The sequence below is a fragment of the Macaca mulatta genome, chromosome 2 (assembly GCF_049350105.2).
Source record: "Macaca mulatta isolate MMU2019108-1 chromosome 2, T2T-MMU8v2.0, whole genome shotgun sequence".
Classification (NCBI taxonomy): domain Eukaryota; kingdom Metazoa; phylum Chordata; class Mammalia; order Primates; family Cercopithecidae; genus Macaca; species Macaca mulatta.
Genome location: NC_133407.1, coordinates 28,517,464 through 28,536,605, shown reverse-complemented (window position 1 = coordinate 28,536,605; position 19,142 = coordinate 28,517,464). Strand labels below are relative to the sequence as shown.

Sequence of the window (19,142 nt, the reverse complement as noted above, 5' to 3'; positions counted from 1 at the left end):
AGAATGATCTATCAAAACTAAATGGCAAATGAAGTTGTGGTTAATCACACTCAGATTTTTAGTCAAAGATATTTAAATAAGGCTGAACATATTATTAGTTTTTTACAAATTTGAATGAAGGTATTGTTTTGTTTTGTTTTGTTTTTGAGGAGTTTTGCTCTTGTTGCCCAGGCTGGAGTGCAGTGGGACGATCTTGGCTCACCGCAACCTCTGCCTCCCCGGTTCAAGCAATTCTCCTGCCTCAGCCTCCCAAGTAGCTGGGATTACAGGCATGTTCCACCACACCCAGCTCATTTTTTTTGTATCTTTAGTAAAGACGGGGTTTCTCCATGTTGATCAGGCTGGTCTCAAACTCCTGACCTCAGGTGATTCGTCTGCCTCAGCCTCCCAAAGTGCTGAGATTACAGGCGTGAGCCACCGTTCCCCACTATGAAGGCTGTTTTCTAAGAATGTTTAGTCTTTGCATTCAATGTTCATCTATTTGCCAAAGAATTCATGTCATGTTTCCCATATGTAATATTTAGATCTCTATATATACAAATGTGAGGGTAAAATGAATTTATACTATGAAATGTTTCTCAGCCACTCTGTGCAATGTTAGTGAACACTGTGCTAATTCATGAGGATCTTCAGAACCATGAATTGGAATACAAAGAGAAGCAAAAAAATCAGCTGCTTGGCACTCTGGGAAACAATACTTGGTTATGCAAGAATCTTTTGCATTCATGCTAAGAAGGAGGATTTGACAAGCTAATTAATTTGTCTTTTCTCTTACCTAAGTACTCCTGCCACTCAAATTCTTTCTGCACTCCAAAGCCATGCCTCTTTCACCAAAAAACTCCTCAGCATTCCAATGCGGGTGCCTTTTGTTTTGAGGATCTAGGGCAAGGGATATGCTGGAAGTGTGTCTCCCCGGGGCTTGAAGATTGTTAGGCAGAAGGGTGAATGTCTAGGTTTACAAGGTCGCCCTGTCTAGAACTCATATCAACAGACACTAACACCACCACCCCCATCTCATAACTCACACACCATTTTTTTTTTTTTTTTTTTTCGAGACAGAGTCTTGCTCTGTCTCCCCGGCATGATCTCAGCTCACTGCAACCTCCACCTCTCGGGCTCAAGGGATTCTCCTGCTTCAGCCCCTTGAGTAGCTGGGATTACAGGCGCCCACCACCACGCCCAGCTGACTTTTTTTGTATTTTTAGTAGAGGCGGGGTTTTTCCGTGTTGGTTAGGCTGGTCTTTAACTCTTGAACTCCAGTGATCCACCCGGCTAGGCCTCCCAAATTGCTGGGATTACAGGCGTGAGCCTCCACACCTGGCCTCACACACCTTTTTTTTTTTTTTTTAAGTGTTTATGACACGTGGAGCTCTCTAGACTATGCGACCCAGCATAGGATTTCTCTCGCCTGAGTGTAAGAGTGATCCAGCTTTAAAAAGAGAGTTAAGGCTGGGAGTGGTGGGTGGCTCAGGCCGATAATCCCAGCACTTTGGGAGGCCAAGACAGGCGGATCATCTGAGATCAGGGGTTTGAGACCAGCTTGGCCAATATGATGAAATCTTGTCTCTACCAAAAATACAAAAAAATTAGGCAGGCATGGTGGCACACACCCGTAATCCCAGCTACTCAAGAGGCTGAGGCGGGAGAATTGCTTGAACCCTGAAGGTGGAGTTTGCAGTGAGCTGAGATCCTGCTGCTACACTCCAGCCTGGGCAACAGAGTGAGACTTTGTCTCAAACAAACAAACAAACAAACAAACAAAATAGAGTTAAAAGGCTGGGCGCGGTGGCTCATGCCTGTAATCCCAGCACTTTGTGAGGCCGAGGAGTGTGGATCACTTGAGGTCAGGAGTTCAAGACTAGCCTGGCCATCATGGTGAACCCTTGTCTCTACTAAAAATACAAAAAGTAGCCTGGCATGGTGGCAGGCGCCTGTAGTCCCAGTTACTCGGGAGGCTGAGGCAGGAGAATTGCTTAAACCCAGGAGGCAGAGGTTGCAGTGAGCCAAAATAGTGTCACAGCACTCCAGCTTGGGTGACTGAGACCCTGTCTCAAAAGAAAAAAAAAAGAGTTAAAGAAAAAACGATCATTAAAGGGATACAATAGTATTCTTAAAAAGCACTACAGTGAACTTACAGTAAAAACTGAGCTATACTGGCTGGGAACCATGGCTCATGCCTATAATCCCAGCACTTTGGGAGGCCGAGGTGGGTGGATTACCTCAGGTCAGGAGTTCAAGACCAACCTGGCCAAGATGGCAAGGGATTTGAGGATTTGCCCAGTCTTTCTTCCTTTCTCTCTCTCTTTTTTTCTTTTATTTTTGAGACAGAGTCTTGCTCTGTCACCCAGGCTGGAGTACAGTGACGCAATCTCAGTTCACTGAAACCTCCACCTCCAGGGTTCAAGCAATTCTCCTGCTCCAGCCTCCTGAGTAGCTAAGATTACAGGTGCCTGCCACCGCGCTTGGCTAATTTTTGTATTTTTAGTAGAGACAGGGTTTCAGCATGTTAGTCAGGCTGGTCTTCAACTCCTGACCTCAAGTGATCTGCCCGCCTTGGCCTCCCAAAGTGCTGGGATTACAGGACTGAGCCACTGTGCCGGCCACTTTCTTTTTGTTTTTGAGACAGTCTCCTTCTGTCACCCAGGCTGGAGTACAGTGGCGCAATCTTGGCTCACTGCAACCTCTGCCTCCTGGGCTCAAGAGACTAACTGAGTAACTGGGATTACAGGTGCATGCCACCATGCCCAGCTAATTTTTGTATTTTTAGTAGAGACGTGATTTCAACATATTGGTCAGGCTGGTCTGCCTCGGCCTCCCAAAGTGCTGGGATTACAGGTGTGAGCCACCATGCCCAGTCAACACTGTCATTTTTATACACTGGGGATAGGAGTTTAAACTGGTATGATCACTTAGCAAAACTGGAAGTGTCTGTTAAAGCTGTACTACATTTTTGCTATGATTCAGCAACCATACCCCTAGGTATATGTCCTGGAGGAAAGAGTTCATATGACTACAAAAAGGCATTTAAGAATAGTCATAATGGTGGGCCAGGCACGGTGGCTTATGCCAATAATCCCAGCACTTTGGGAGGCCGAGGCAGGCGGATCACCTGAGGTCAGGAGTTCGAGACCAGCCTGACCAATACGATGAAACCGCATCTCCACTAAAAATTAGCCAGATGTGGTTGCAGGTGCCTATAATCCCAGGTACTTGGGAGGCTGAGACAGGAGAATTGCTTGAACCCAGGAGGCAGAGGTTGCAGTGAGCCGAGATTGTGCCATTGTACTCCAGCCTGGACAAGAGTGAAACTCCATCTCACAAGAAAAAAAAAAAAGAATAGTCATAACAACTTCATTAATAATAGTAAAAAACTAGAAATGTCTATGAAGAAAATGGGTAAATCGTGGTAGAGTCATACAGTGGAATACTACATGGCAATTTAAAAAAGTGACATGAGGCCAGGCACAGTGGCTCATGCCTATAAGATGAGCACTTTGGGAGGCCGAGGTAGGCAGATCACTTGAGCACAAGAGTTCAAGACTAGCCTAGTCAACATGGTGAAACCTTATCTCTACAAAAAATAAAAATTAGCCAGGTGTAGTAGCGCCTGCAGGTAGCCCCAGCTACTTAGGAGGCTGAGGTGGGAGGATTGGTTTAGCCCTGGACGTTAAGGGTGGAGTAAGCCACGATGGCACTACTGCACTCCAATCTCGGCAATCCAACCTGAGCGACAGAGTGAGACGCTGTTTCAAAATCTAACAAACAAGCAAACAAACAAACAAAGTGACAAGGCTAAATGGAACAGCAGGATGGACTTCATAAACATAATACCTTTAAAAAGGAGGCCGGGCGTGGTGGCTTATGCCTGTAATCCCAGCACTTTGGGAGGCTGAGGTAGGTGGATCACCTGAGGTCAGGAGTTCAAGAACAGCCTGGCCAACATGGTGAAACCCTGTCTCTACTAAAAAAACAAAAAACAAAAAACAAAACAAACAAAAAAATTAGCCAGGCATGGTGGCAGGCACCTGTAATCCCAGCTACTTGGGAGGCTGAGACAGGAGAATTGCTTGAACCCGGGAGGCAGAGGTTGCAGTGAGCTGAGATTTCGCCACTGTACTCCAGCCTCGACAACAAGAGCAAAACTCCATCTAAATAAATAAATAAATAAATTTAAAATAGCAGCCCAACAACAAGAGTCCATGCTGTGTTATTTTTATATGAATTTTATGAATAGGCAAGACTAACCTATGATGATAAAGCTATTAGCAATTGCCTTAGGGTGTTGATTAGAAGTGGGCAAAAGGAGTCTTTTTTTTTTTTTTTTTTTTTTTTTTTGAGACGGAGTCTTGCTCTGTTGCCCAGGTGAGAGTGCAGTGGCGTGATATCAACTCATTGCAACATCTGCCTCCTGTTTTCAAGTGAGTCTCCTGCCTCAGCCTCCCAGGTGGCTGGGATTACAGGCGCATGCCACCACGCCTAGCTAATTTTTTGTGTTTTCAGTAGAGACAGGTTTTGCCATTTTGGCCGTGCTGGTCTCAAACTCCTGACCTCAAGTGAGCTGCCCGCCTTGGCCCCTCAAAGTGCTGGATTACAGGCGTGGGCCACTGTGCCCAGCCGGGAAGTCTTTCTGGTGTTGGGAATGTTCTATATATTGATCTGGCTGGTGAGGAATCAAGTGTTTCCATATATGAAAATTCGCTGAGCTGAACAATTAAAATTGGTGTACTTAACTAAAGCATATTATCGCTTATTTTATTTATTTGCTTATTTTAGAAACCAGGTTTCACTCTATCCTCCCATGCTGGAGAGCAGTGGTGCCATTAGAGCTCACTGCAACCTGGAACTTTTGGGTTCAAGCCATCTTCCTGCCTAACCCCCCAGGTAGCTGGGACTACAGGTATGTGCCCCTGTTCTCAGGTAGCTTTTTTATTTTTTGCAGAGACCAGGTCTTGCTATATTGTCCAGGCTCATATTATCTTAAAAAAAACTTGCTGAAAAAATAGAATAAATATTCTAGAACAGAAAGACAAAAACAGTTGAAGACACATATATATTGGGCTCTATCTCCTTTTGTTTCTTTCATTTTTCTTTCAGTGTTAAAAAAATGCATAAAAACTTATTTTAAAAAATTGATGTTAAATGCCATTTGGAGTAGATGTCATTTTTCTTTACAAGCTAATAAAAATATTAAACTCAACATAGCCAAATATAATACACATGTGTTGGCAGGTGTTTCACCTCCTACAGATTAAGGCCTTCCCTGAGTAGAAGACTAGCTAAGTAGTGGTTTAGATTCTTTCGGAAAGAACTGCTGAAAGATGTGTTTAGAAAGAAAAAAAACCAATGTAGAGTAAAAGAGATATTGAGCATGGGAATCGTTAAAATATATTGGAAATGTTAATGATCTATTGATTGCATGTTTTGGGCTGAATTGTGTCCCTCCAAAATTCATCTACTAAAGTTCTAATCCCTACTACTTCAGAATGTGACTGTATTTTGAGATTGTCTTTAAAGAGGTAGTTAAGGATAAATGAGGTCATGAGGGTGGGCCCTAATCCCATATGACTAGCATCCCTAGAAGAAGAGATGAGAACACAGAAACACACAGAGAGAAGATCACGTGAAAACACTGGAGGAAAACCACTGTCCACAAGCCAAGGACAGAGGCCTCAGAAGAAACCAATCTTGCTGTCACCTTGATCTTGGGTTTTTAGCCTCCAGAATTCTGAAGAAATAAACTTCTGTGTTTAAGCCACCCAATCTGTGGTACTTTCTTATGGAAGCCCTAGCGAACTTATATACTGTGGTAAAATCAGAAGTCAGTTTGTGTCATAAAAATGTAGATAAAATAGTATAGACAATAACAAGAAAGATGGGAGCATTTGGTGAGTACTTATATACTAATATCTTGCTTGATTTTTAACTATGTAGGATAAACACATGTCCTTTCCTAGAACATGATACCTTGGCAGAGTTGAGTAGTTATGAGAGATGACAACCCACAAAGCCTCAAATGTCTTCGTCTAGCCTTTTACAGTGAAAGTTCACTTGATCCTTCTCCACGGGTTTATTTTGCAAACATCAAAAAACATGACCAAAGATACACCTCCATCCATATTTACTTCTGGGGTGGGCAGGGAATTGGGAAATGAGATAAAATGAGATAAAGAGAGGTATAAAAGAGCAGTCTTAATTATATATTTATTATATATATTTATGGAAAATGAAAACATTAAAAACCTGGTTGGTGAATACACACATATATCACTTTATTTTTCAATGGGTTTGAAATATTTTATGACAATATAACATTGTTATGGTTTTGAAGGGATATCATGTTACTATACTAAACAGTTGTCATTTTTCTTTGTTTTTCGTACCCAAAGCATTTGCTGATGTAGAGCACCTATTTCATACATTGGAACACACTGCTCTGTGCTTTGATTTTAGACTTAAAGGTCAGTGGCCGTGTGCTCAGCCAATCAGGAGTTAGGATTAAGAAATGGATGCCTTTTACAGTAAAGGCTTCCCTTATAAGGGGACCCTGAATTGGAAAACCTGTTCTGAGAAAGATTTTTTTTCCTAATTTGTGAAACTATATGTATGAATGTTTTTATACATTTAGGGAATTAGAATCCCTCAGGTTTATTTTAAACAATTATCTGGCACTAACAGGAATAACATTTACGATGTTCTTATCATTCCAGAAAATCAAGGTCATATCAAAGTTTGGTTCTTCGGAAATTTGATTTCCTTATATAATTTTCAAGGTGCTTGAAACAATAAATTCTCATGTACTGCTTTTGAAAAGTAGAAAGTCATTTAGCCTGAATTCAGAAGAAAGCTGACTTCATTTCTTTTGCTTGTATTGTACTTTCATTGTAAATGATAAGGAAACTGGTGAAACAAGTATGTGTTAATATTTAAAACAGAAAGCAATAAAAAAAACCCCTCTGTCTTTACAAGGGCAAGGCTTAGCCAAATATACTTAGGTCTATTCATATTAATAATAGAAGATTGTTACTAAGAATAACTAACAACAAAAATAAATAAGGTTGGGTAGTGCAGTGGCTCATGGCTGTAATCCCAACACTTTGGGAGACCCAGGCAGGAAAATTGCTGAGGCCAGGAGTGAGAGACCAGTCTGGGCAACATATTGAGACCTTGTCTCTAATAAAAATTGGAAAAAAAAAATAGCCGAGTGTGGTGGCACATGCCTGTAGTCCCAGCCACTTGTGAAACTCAGGTAGGAGGATTACTTGAGTCCAGGAGGTGGAGGCTGCAGTGTGCCTTGATCATAACACAGCACTTCAGGTTGGGTGACAGAGCTAGACCCTGCCTCAAAAAGAAAAAACAAAGTTGAATAAAATAGCACTAATGGGGCTGGGCATGGTGGCTCACGCCTGAATTCTCAACACTTTGGGAGGCCGAGGTGGGTGAATCATGAGGTCAGGAGTTCAAGACCAGCCTGGCCAACATGGTGAAATCCTGTCTCTACTAAAAATATAAAAAATTATCTGGGTGTGATGGTGGGCACCTGTAATTCCAGCTACTTGGGAGGCTGAGGCAGGAGAATCACTTGAACCCAGGAGGTGGAGGTTGCAGCGAGCTGAGATAGCGCCACTGCACTCCAGCCAGGGCAAAAGAGGGAGACTACGTCTCAAAAAAAAAAAAAAAGAAAAAAAAAAAAAGAGCACTAATGGTATTTGGGACATGGTTAAGATTCACACTGGAAATGATGATTTAATTTATAAATGCTTGAAAACTAGGGAAGGGGATTTTATGTTTCCCCATCCTAGGATTCATTTTATTATTATTTTCAATACTTTTTTCCTAGGAGGATTTATTTTATTTAATTTAAAATAAATGTTCAGTAATTATAGCCACTTCCCTCAGAGGAAGGTTGGCCCAAGGGGCCCCACTGAGACATTGACCTCACGTCTCTTTATTTCACACTCATATCCAACTGCTGTTTCTAAAAGCAGGTGGCTGGGAAGAATGTCAGTCATGGGCCATGTGCTGGGTCAAACCTGCACTTTGACTTTTGACCACTTGATCTGTACCTTTAGCGTCTGTGCCTTTACTGGGGACAATTTCAATCCATCTGTGGGATCCAGGGTTACTGGTACATTACAGAAGCTGTGTAGCCTTGGTAGGAAGCAATATGGCAAGAAACTCTGCTAGATGATATAACAATAGATGACCACAAAACTTGCCTTTCTTAGGAAGGCATCTTGGAGCAAGGAATACCAGATGAACAGGGCTAGCCATGCTGTTTGGTGGAGGGTATCCGCATAGTACAGCAAATGCAAAGGCCCTGAGGTAGGAAAGCGTTTCCTGAGTTTGGCTGAAGTATACTGCAGCACCAGGGAGAATGGGAAGGGGTGGACCTTGTCAACTTCTTGTTATATAATATCATGTTGTGAAGTTGAAATTTTATTTTATTGCTATGCACCTTTTAAAATCTTTTCATTACTTTTGAATTTCCCATGCCTTTATTGAACATATACAAAATTGTGCTTATATGTCAGTGTGAGTTTGTTTTTAACATAACTGCTGCACTGAGATTTATTCAACAGTGTTTCTTAGAGATCTATGTTATTATATTTTTATAAAGGTCATTCTGTATAACAGCTATAAAATATTCTATTGTGTGAATATACCACAAGTAACCTCCAGTGGTCAGCCTGCCTCTACTATGCCCACTCTCCAGGCTTTTATTTCCTGAATGTAGCTTCTTTACCTCAGTAAGTGGTAAACACTTTGTAAATGAAAACATTGCCTTTTATTTTCTTGGTAGTCATTTCTTAAAAGTACTGTGTGCACAGAAAGAGCATATTGAATGCTTACAACAACCTAGTTATGGAAAAGCAATAAGCCTCCTGAATCCTTTGCCCTTGAAATTTCCTTGCCTGGTGCTCATAACACACTTTGAATAGGTCTTGAAACTGCGGGCCTTCAGCCTAAGGCAGTATGTCATCTGGGTACTCTGAGCAGGGAAATAATGAAAAATAATGTTCAGTTAATGGCACAAGCCATTCGCCACACAGACAGTGATGGTTTTCAGAGTGGATTGAAAGGAGAATGGCTAATTCTGCTTCAAAACATCCTGGAAATTGTCTGCCTCCTGAATTCTGAGGGACGCTTGGGAGGAGGAGGTGATAGGTGACTTAATGTTAAATCCGGGTTCCCTCCCCCAATATGTTACTGTGAAAATTTTCAAACATACAGAAAAGTCGAAAGAATTGCGCAGTGTGCCCATTACCTAGACTCTACTATTATATGGTCCCCTATTTGCTTTATCGTATCTCTGTTCATCCACCCTTTACCCATGCATAGAGGCATCCATACATCTTATTTTTGACGCATCTCAAAGTACAAAGAGCACCATTAAATAGAGTTCAATGCTTGTAATTCTTTTCTTTTTTAAAAAAATTTTGAGGCAACATTTACATCCAGTGAAATGTACAAATCTCAAGTGGACCATTCCATCAGTTTGACAAACGCCTACAAGGTAGAACCCAAGCTCTTATTAGTATTTGTTAAATCCATGTTAGAGTTTGATCAGAGAAGCACAGCCTTTAAGACTCTCACCCTGCTTTGAGGAGAATGGCAAAAATCTGCGAAATTTCTCAGCAGAGTCAGGAGAGAGTACCACTGGTAACGTGAAGCACGTCAAGCTAAGAAAGGAAGCACTGAAGTTAATTGTCCTGAACGGAACCTGATAAGAATCTGCCATTTCATCCCCTCAAGACTGGACTCAAGTTGGGAGAGAATATTGCCTTTTGCCCTGTCTAAACTAATATCACTGTTTAGATCTACAAAGTCCCCCACCTTCCCATGTTTATGTATTACACTGCATTACAAGTCAAAATAACACAGAGAATCTGGAAAAAGGAGAAGGGGAATGTTTCCAACGAAAAGCACACCCCTTAAGGCGTCTGGCCTGAGAGCTATATAGCATGCATAAAATCTGATAATAAGCACATTATGACCCACATTGCATATAACAAAAAGTAGGGCACTTCTGAAGGGTCCTGAGAAACAGCCCTGGACTTTTAAAACCTGCTTTAAGAAGGCGATCAACCGTACGCCACTTTCAAACGCAGCACTGACATGTATGCTCCACAGTCATCAACAGAGAAAACAACAGTTTTCAACAAGAGTTGAAAACTGAGTTGAGGGTTTTTTTTTTTCTTTTTTTTTTTTTTTTAAGTTTGAGGCCAAAATCGGTATTTATTCTTTTGAATGATGCTTATATCTTTTTCCTGGTTAATATGCACGCTGGTGGTACAATTTTGAAAACTACGTAACGTGATAGAACCACCACCCAGAAACGAGTCCTGTTAACAAACTTTTTGTATTCAAACTTTTTCCACTGCACATAGTTTTTATTTTGACAATGCTTTTAGACAATCGTTCTTTTAGCAACCAGCACTTTCAAACAAAAAGTACAGGGAATAGTAAGTTTTTTCCCCCTCCTCTGGCAGATTTGACCCACAAATTGCTATAGGAAGAAAGTGTTAATTATATTAAAACATAGTTTGACAGAAAGTATTTAAAAAGAGAAAGGGAAAACATCACGCTTTTATTTTGGTGAATTAGCAACAAAGAAAAGGATTAGCATGGACGGGTACTTTTCAAAAATATTTTTTTTTTCCTCTGGCTCCCGCTAGGGTGGAGGAAGTTGTCTCTGCTCAGAGACAGGGTGGAAGAGAGTGGAAGGACAAATGACTGAGAGGCGGCCCCCTCCCACTGGTGCGGGCGTGCGGGGGTCGGATGGGGGGCCGCGGAGGGGGGAGGTGGCCAGCAGGTGCCTGGGCTCCAGTCCCCTACCCCCACCCTCGTCCCCACCCTCACCCACACCCAGGGATTGGCCTCGCCCCCTGGCGGGCGAGCAGTAGGTGTCGAGGCACTGGGGTGGGGGGTGCAAACCTCGCGGGCAGCGGAAAAGAAGCCGTGGGGGGCCTCCCGGCCCCGGCACACACTGCGAGGCTGGCACCCGCCCGCACGCACACCCAGTCCGCAGCCCCGAGGAACATGTCCGCAGCCAGGGCGCGGAGCAGAGTCCCGGGCAGGATAACCAAGGAAGGGCGTGTGCTGTGGCGGCGGTGGCAGCGGCAGCGGCAGCGGCAGCGGCAGCGGAGCCGCTAGTCCCCTCCCTCCTGGGGGAGCAGCTGCCGCCGCCGCCGCCGCCGCCACCATCAGCTCGCGGGGCCCGGCCGGAGCTAGCCCGGCGAGCGGCGCGCGAGGGGGAGGGCGGGGGCGGGGAGGGGGGTGGGCGAAGGGGGCGGGAGGGCGTGGGGGGAGGGTCTCGCTCTCCCGACGACCAGAGCCCGAGAGGGAGACCCTGGCGGCGGCGGCGGCGCCTGACACTCGGCGCCTCCTGCCGTGCTCCGGGGCGGCATGTCCGAGGCTGGCGGGGCCGGGCCGGGCGGCTGCGGGGCAGGAGCCGGGGCAGGGGCCGGGCCCGGGGCGCTGCCCCCGCAGCCCGTGGTGCTGCCGCCCGCGCCCCCGCAGGGCTCCCCCTGCGCCGCTGCTGCCGGGGGCTCGGGCGCCTGCGGTCCGGCAACGGCAGTGGCTGCAGCGGGCACGGCCGAAGGACCGGGAGGCGGTGGCTCGGCCCGAATCGCCGTGAAGAAGGCGCAACTACGCTCCGCTCCGCGGGCCAAGAAACTGGAGAAACTCGGAGTGTACTCCGCCTGCAAGGTACGCGCTCGCCGTTCTCGGACCGCGGATGGGTGCTAGGGGCCCAGCCCGCGGGACCCCCCTCCCCCTCCCGCTTCCACCTCCGCCTCCCGCCTTCTGCCTTCTGCCTCTCGCCTCCCGCCTCCCGCCTGGGGCCGCTGCACCGCGGAAGTGCTCTTGTCGCCCGAGCCCAATTAGCTTCTTCTTGGATAAGAGTCCTGCTGGGTTTGAAGAAGGGGATCACTAAGACGGAGAGCCCTTCATTCCTTCCGCTTGAAAGGAGTAGCTTCGGAATCCGAGCTCCCGGGCTACTCTGGGGTTTTGTTGCTCTGTAGGAGCTCGCTGGAGTCACTTTCGCGGGAGTGGAGCGGTGCTCTCCATGTGGTGGGCGACCCAGGGGCAGGGAAACATCTTTTGGGGGACTGAGTGGTCCCTTCTGCAGTCGATCCCTTCCCGTGTCCCACTGGGAGGAACTGGGTGCAAGGAGTCGGGGTGGAGAAGACTCCCGGACTCCTGGCGCTTTGGGAAAGCGAAGGGGAGGAAAGCGCGGGGTGCGAAGGTGGGCAGAGCCCGAGGCGAGGGTCTTGTGGCGCCTGACGCCCTCGGCTGGGGGCGGAGGCGCTGCCGCGCGCAGTGACAGCCCTGTCATTATTGTATTATTACTTGTTTAGTTAAAACGCTGTCCCAGCTGCTCGAGGTGTAAACAGGATTTGGCAAGGTGACAGCCCAGCGCCGCGGACGCTACTGCTTGGTTTGAGGACACCCATTTCTTGCTACCCACTCTCCGTGCCAGTTTAGGCACCCTGTCATCCCCAGCTGCAGATCCAGATGTGGGGGCCGTGCTCCCGAGGTGGGAGGATTGCCCGAGGCCGCGGGGCAGGCTGGCCCTGCGCTGTCAGCAGCGGCTTTGTTTTGACAGGGTGACAGCTGAGGGGGGCGGGGACTTGGCCTTGTCAGCTCCTGCGGCCTGTGGCAGAGGCAGGGAAGAGACACACTCACACACACTCACACACCTCCCTGTATTCTTCCTGCCTGCTGCAAAGAGGGTCAAGTTCCCAGATTCCGGATTCCCAATTCCCACAACCAAGCTGCAGTGGCCACTTCTGAATTTTGATATAACTATTATTTATTCTACTGGAACATCTGGGTTATACTCTTCTTAGTACTTACAGGAGCTTCTTAGTCACAATGGAATGTCTGTGCTTGCTCTTTTTCCACACCGTATCCTCATGTTTATGTTGAGCACCTCTGTATCCTATACTGGTTCGATAAATATTTGTTGAGTGAATGTGGGATCTAGCCCAGTGCTCCTCAAACTTTCATGTGCATGGGAATCTCCTGGGGAAGCTGGTTAAAATGCTGATTCTGAATCAGGTGGTCTGAGGTGGAAGCTAAGAGTTTGCATTTCTGACGAACTCCCAAGTGGCACTACGCTAGTCCACAGACCACATTCCAATTCAGACCTGGACAGTATATTATTTGTCCCCGTTGAATTTAGCAGAAAAGACAGAAACAAATAATAATGCCGTGTGGTTATTTCTGAAGAAGGAATGCAAAAAAGATGAAGTGGGGAGTGTGCTTTTTGAAAGGTGCAAGCCCAGGAGTTGATCATGAAGGGCATTAGATGAATGAGAACAGGCCACTGACTGTAGTAGGCAGAAGGGAGAGCTAGGTACAGAATTAAGAACAAGGTCGTGAGTTCAGGGCATACTGCTTGGGTGATGGATACACCAAAATCTCACAGATCACCACTCAAGAATTTATGTAATCAAACACCACCTGTTCCCCCAAAACCTATGAAAAAAAAAAAAGCAAGGTCAATTACTTGGTGGCCTTGGCGTTTTGCAGCCAAAGTGGGCTCATGCAGGAACTGTGTCAACTCAGTGTTTCTGTCCTGGCTTTATTTTAACATTTGTTTATTGGGTTATCATTACCAGCACCTCTTAAAGACTTCCTGCTGCCTGCTGTAGCTTTAATATCTGAAAACTTTCCTGAAGTTTTGGTTTTGTCTAAAACCATGAGCATATGTGGCCTGCATTGATGTTTTTGATCTTTTCAAATTTCCATGGGTGAGATGTAGCACCACTTCCAAAGTTTGAGATTTGAGTGTTTTCTGGTCACTTTCATGACCAAACAAGAGAAATAGAAAATTTATTTTAAGGCCTTTTTTTTTTTTTTTTTTTTTTGAAACAGGGTCTCACACTGCCTGCAGGCTGGAGTGCAGTGGCATGATTGTAGCTCACTGCAGACTCAATCTCCCTGGGCTCAGGTGATCCTCCTACATCAGCCTCCTGACTAGCTGGGGCTACAGGCATGCACCAGTACACTATTATTATTATTTTTTTTATTCTTTGTAGAGACAGGGTTTCACCTTGTTGCCCAGGCTGTTCTCGAACTCCTGAGCCCAAGCACTTTGCCCGCCTTGGCTTCCCAAAGTGCTGGGATTATAGGCATGAGACACCATGCCCGGCTGAAAGTGTTCATTTTTATGTGTCCATTCATTCAGTAAATATTTGGAGGGTTACCAACTGGGTGTCAGGCATTGTGCTAGGTGCTGGGCCTATGACACACAGAATTTGTCCTTCAGGAGTTACTTACTGTGTGTGTGCACAAGTGCATGTGTGTGCATGCATGTGTTGGGGCCTAGGGAGGAGGGCAGTGAACCAGAATTACAGAGAAGTTCAGAAAAACTACTTTCTTGGAGTACTTGCGGACCCAGAGCAGGACAATTCATAGACTGGGGCACTGGTAGGGTGGGATTGCCTTCCTGGAGGAAGTGTCAGTGGCTGCTAAGAACTCTTGGCAGGGCAGAGTGGGGTGGGGTGAAGCTTCTTGTAGTGGAGAAACTGAAAGCAGTTCTGGAAGCTTGGAGGTGGACCAACTCCAGCCAGACCTTTGTTGCCTAGGGCCACCTGGTTGGGGGTGAGGGGTACGTGGCCAAGAGGGCACTGAGGAGTGCAGGAATCTTAACCTGGGGAGTGACACTATCTCAGATTTGCTTTAAAAAAAAAAAAATTAACTGGGCTCGATTGGATAATAGGGAGGGTAAGAGAGCAGAATCTGTGGTTCTCTCTTGGCTTGTTTCTGCACTTACTATGAGCAAGCCCGAAAGGACAGATTGCTCTACCTTTGCCACAGGCCCCTTGGCAAGTTAGATTAGAGAGATTAGAGAATGAGGAGGGATCTAGAAAGAGATAAGGTAGTTTGCTGGGGGGCTTTTGAAAGAAAAACAGGTCCCAGGCCTGATATAAATCTGGCCTTTAAACTTCACAAACAAAACCAAAAAAGAAGGGAGCTAACTCAGCCAGGGTGATGTGCCACACCCCAGAGAAAAGAAAAAGGAAAAAAAAAAAAAAAAAACAAAAGAAAGAAAGAAAAAGAAAAGAAACAAACAAACTTGTTTTGCAGGATCCAGATCTTTGAACTGTGTCCTGGTAAAGGTTGCTTCAGAGTCATTTTGCTTATGTGTGGCACAGCCAGAGTGATCATTAAAAATGTAGATCTAGGCCAGGCGCAGTGGCTCATACCTGTAATCCCAGCACTTTAGGAGGCTGAGGCGGGAGGATCACTTGAGTCCAGGAGTTTGAGGCCAGCCTGGGTAATATAGTGAGACTTCGTCTCTACAAAAAATAAAAAATTAGCCAGGAGTGGTGGCAGAGGTTGCAGTGAGCTGTGATTGCGCCACTGTACTCCAGCCTGGGTGACTGAGCGAGATTCTGTCTCAAAAAAAAAAAAAAAAAAAAGTAGATCTGACCATGTTATACCCCAATTTCAGGCCCTATAATTTCTCTTTATTGTGGTCCAGAAGGCCCTGCATGGCCCGGCTACTGCTGTCTGTGGCTCCTTTTCAAGGCTTCAGGCACATGGTTTCCTTTCACCTAGTAAGGGGTGAGGTGGGGTGAGGGGCTTTGCACATGCTGTTCCCTGGGACTGGAAGCTCTTCTTTCCACACTTGAAAATTAGCTCCCAACTCTTCCTACAGAACTCAGATTCCTTGCCTTTCCTTTACCCTCCTGAGCAGCCTTCCCATTAGAAATTATCCAAATTCATCTGTACTCTTTCTGGTGCTTTTCTTATGATTTTTATGATTTGTACGATTATTTGATATGCATTTCGAATCTTAGATTCTTAGTGATGCGGTTATTGACTAAGCGAATGAACCAGAGAAGAGAAAGTGCAAGAAATGATTAGCTGTGATGATAGCAGTTGTGGAATTATAACTTAATCACTTCTTGACAACTGAGTAGAGATTTGTCATACAGGACAGTTCTAGGTATCCCACAGATATTGATAGGATTGGCTTATTTATTTATTTATTTATTTATTTATTTTTTGAGACAGGATCTTGCTCTGTCACCCAGGCAGGAGTACAGTGGTATGATCTTGGTTCACTGCAACCTACACCTCCCAGGCTCAAGTGATCCTTCCGCCTTAGCCTCCTGAGTAGCTGAGACCACAGGCATGCACCACCACACTCAGCTAATTTTTGTACTTTTTGGTAGAGATGGGATTCTCCATGTTTGCCAGGCTGGTTTCAAACTCCTGGGCTCAAGCAGTCTGCCTGCCTCGACCTCCCAAAGTGCTGGAATTACAGGTGTGAGCCACCACACCTGGAGTATTTATTTATTTATTTTAGAGACAGGGTCTTGCTCTGTTGCCCAGGCTGGGGTGCACTGGCATGATCATAGCTCACTGCAGCCTTGAACCCCTTGACTCAGTTGATCCTCCCACCTCAGCCTCTTGGGTAGCTGGGTCTACAGGCCTGCACCACCATGCCTGCTTGGGATTGGGTTTTTAATGTTATAAAAGAAACTTCAAGTGAATGTATGAGTAGGCCAAATCCCAGTCTTCTTGAATTAAAGTGTATCATCTACTAACTTCAAAAGAGAAACAAAACCCATTGTAAAGGGACAGGCCATTTATATTAATACATAAGGGGAGACAATAGGGTGTAGTGGTTAACATGGGCTTCCAAGTTCAGACTAATCTGAGTTCAAATTTTGGGATATCCAGCTCTGCAACCTTGGATAAGGATTTCATTTAAGCCTTTATTTTCCTGTCTGTAAAGGAATGATGCTACCCCCCTCATGGCATAACAGTGAGGTTTTAAAATGGGCTGTATTAGACATCCAGCATGGTGTGTTGCCCATGGCAAGCCCTCAGAAGGTAGGGGAGACACTGTTAACTTGGAAGTCGAGTAAGAGCAACAGACTCAGTCCTGAATCCACCCCAGCTCTGCCACTTGTGTGATCTTAGGCACAAGTCACTTAGTTTTTCTCTGAGCCTCAATGACTGCATGTATAAGGTGGTGATCATGACTTCAACCTTAAAGTTAAAAGAAAAAAGTGTCCCCAGAATTCCTAGAACATAAAGATGCTAGGTTAATGCTGGCTAAACTGAATTGCCTGGTGCTTTACTCATATATCAGAGCCAGTGGCCACGAAGCATTTATGGAGAACCCAGTTGCGTAGGTTCTGGGCAAGGTGCCACATTTAAGGAGTTTCATGGACACAGGACTATAAAATTAGTCTTAATTGAAAAAACAGGGCCGGGGCGTGGTGGCTCATGCCTGTAATCCCAGCAGTTTGGGTGGCCAAGGCAGACAGATTACTTGAGCTCCCGAGTTCGAGACCAGCCTGGGCAACATGGTGAAACCCTGTCTCTACAAAAATTAGCCGGGCATGGTGGTGCATGCCTGTAGTCCCCAGCTACTCAGGAGGTTGAGGTGGGAGGATGGCTTGAGCCCAGGAGACAGAAGTTGCAGTGAGCTGAGATCATGCCACTGCAGTAGACCTTGTCTCAAAATAATAATAATAATGATTTATAATCTAGAAGTAGCACTGGCTGTAGCATATACAGAGAGCATAGGTGGATGTGCCACCATAAAAGAAAAAGCATCCTTTGTTGGCTAAGGGCTGGTGGGTGGGGCACTAGAACAAGACTTACAGTTGGAGAGCGCCCCCAACACCTTTGTATTTGTCAATCACTCCCCCAGAGAGCAAATGTCTTTTTCAATTGTCAGCATCTAGAGCAGTGGCTCTCACCAAGGAGCTATTTCACCTCCCAGGGGACATTTGACAATGTCTGGAGACATTTTCAATCTTTGCAGTTGGGAGGAGGGAATGCAACTGGCAACTAGTGAGTGGGTCAGGAATGTTGCTATACATCCCACAGTGCACAGGACAACTCTCCCCAACAAAGAATTATCTGGTCCAGAATATTAATAGAATTAACAGAAGTTGAGAAGCGTGTTTTAGACAAATACCCTTGCAGCACAGAAAGAAAAAAAATCAATGTTTTTTGTTTTGCCTTTTTTTTTTTTTTTTTTTTGAGGCTTTTTTGAGGCAGAGTCTTACTCTGTTTCCCAGGCTAGAGTGCAGTGGGCTCAGGTGATTCTTCCACCCTAGTCTCCCAAGTAGCTGGGACACAGGTGCATGTCACCATGCCTGGCTAATTTTTGTAGTTTTTATAGAGATATTTCGCCAACCTGGGTTTTGCCATGTTTAATAGGCTGGTCTTGAACTCCTGGGCTCAAGCAATTGGCCTGCCTTGGCCTTCCGAAGTGCTGGGATTACAGGCATGAACCACCACGCCTAGCCTAAACCAATGCTTTTAATATGAATTTGACTAACACTTAAAATCTGAAAAATCTCACTTTGTGAATCATGGGCACACATTTTAAACAGTTTTATTGCGGTATAATTTATAGATCATAAAAGTTGCCCACTGTAACTATGCAGTCAGCTGCTTTTGAATTAATGTATGTAGTTGTACATCCATCACCACAACCCAGTGTTATGACTTCTTCCATCCCCCGAGTTTCCTCTTGCCATGAGTACCTTTTTTTTTTTTTTTTTTTTTGGGACGGAGTCTCACACTGTCGCCCAGGCTGTAGTGGAGTGCAGTGGTGTGATCTCAGTTTACTGCAACCTCTGCCTCCTGGGTTCAGGCAATTCGCCTGCCTCAGCCTCCCGAGTAGCTGGGATTACAGGCAAGTGCCACCATGCCGTGCTAATTTTTTTTGTATTTTTAGTAGAGACAGGGTTTCACCATGTTGGCCAGGCTGGTCTCAGACTCCTGACCTCAGGTGATCTGCCTGCCTGCGCCTCCCGAAGTGCTGGGACTACAGGCCTGAGCCACCACACAAGGCCCATGACTGCCTTTTTAAAGTGATATTTTGTATCAAATTGGTTGTTGGTTTGCAAACAGAAACTAAATTAGAAATATCTTTTTGGCAATGCTTCCAATAGGCAACATTGTCACAGCAAAATACAAAACATGGAGGGAGGTGGATAAGATGTTGTTTTAAAAGATCAATCTTTAGCCACATAAGTTTATTGCCTACAATTATATCCTGTGGTGACTTCTCTAAAATACAGTATCATAAAGCCAAGCATACAAAGGAAAAAATGTTTCATTTGGCAGGCACAATACAAAAAGCCTGAGAGAAAGAT

General features: G+C 45.3%; 1 protein-coding gene across 2 annotated transcripts in view; it reads left to right on the top strand.

The window, feature by feature from the left end:
• The first annotated feature begins 11,374 nt into the window (after positions 1 to 11,374).
• KAT2B (lysine acetyltransferase 2B) overlaps positions 11,375 to 19,142 on the top strand; it is a 116,323-nt gene continuing 108,555 nt past the window's right edge. For both annotated transcript variants that reach the window (XM_028843649.2, XM_028843648.2), the window contains exon 1: positions 11,375 to 11,709. In XM_028843649.2, coding sequence (XP_028699482.1) covers positions 11,407 to 11,709 — 303 coding nt within the window. In that variant the 5' untranslated portion in view covers positions 11,375 to 11,406. The remainder of the gene's footprint in view (positions 11,710 to 19,142) is intronic.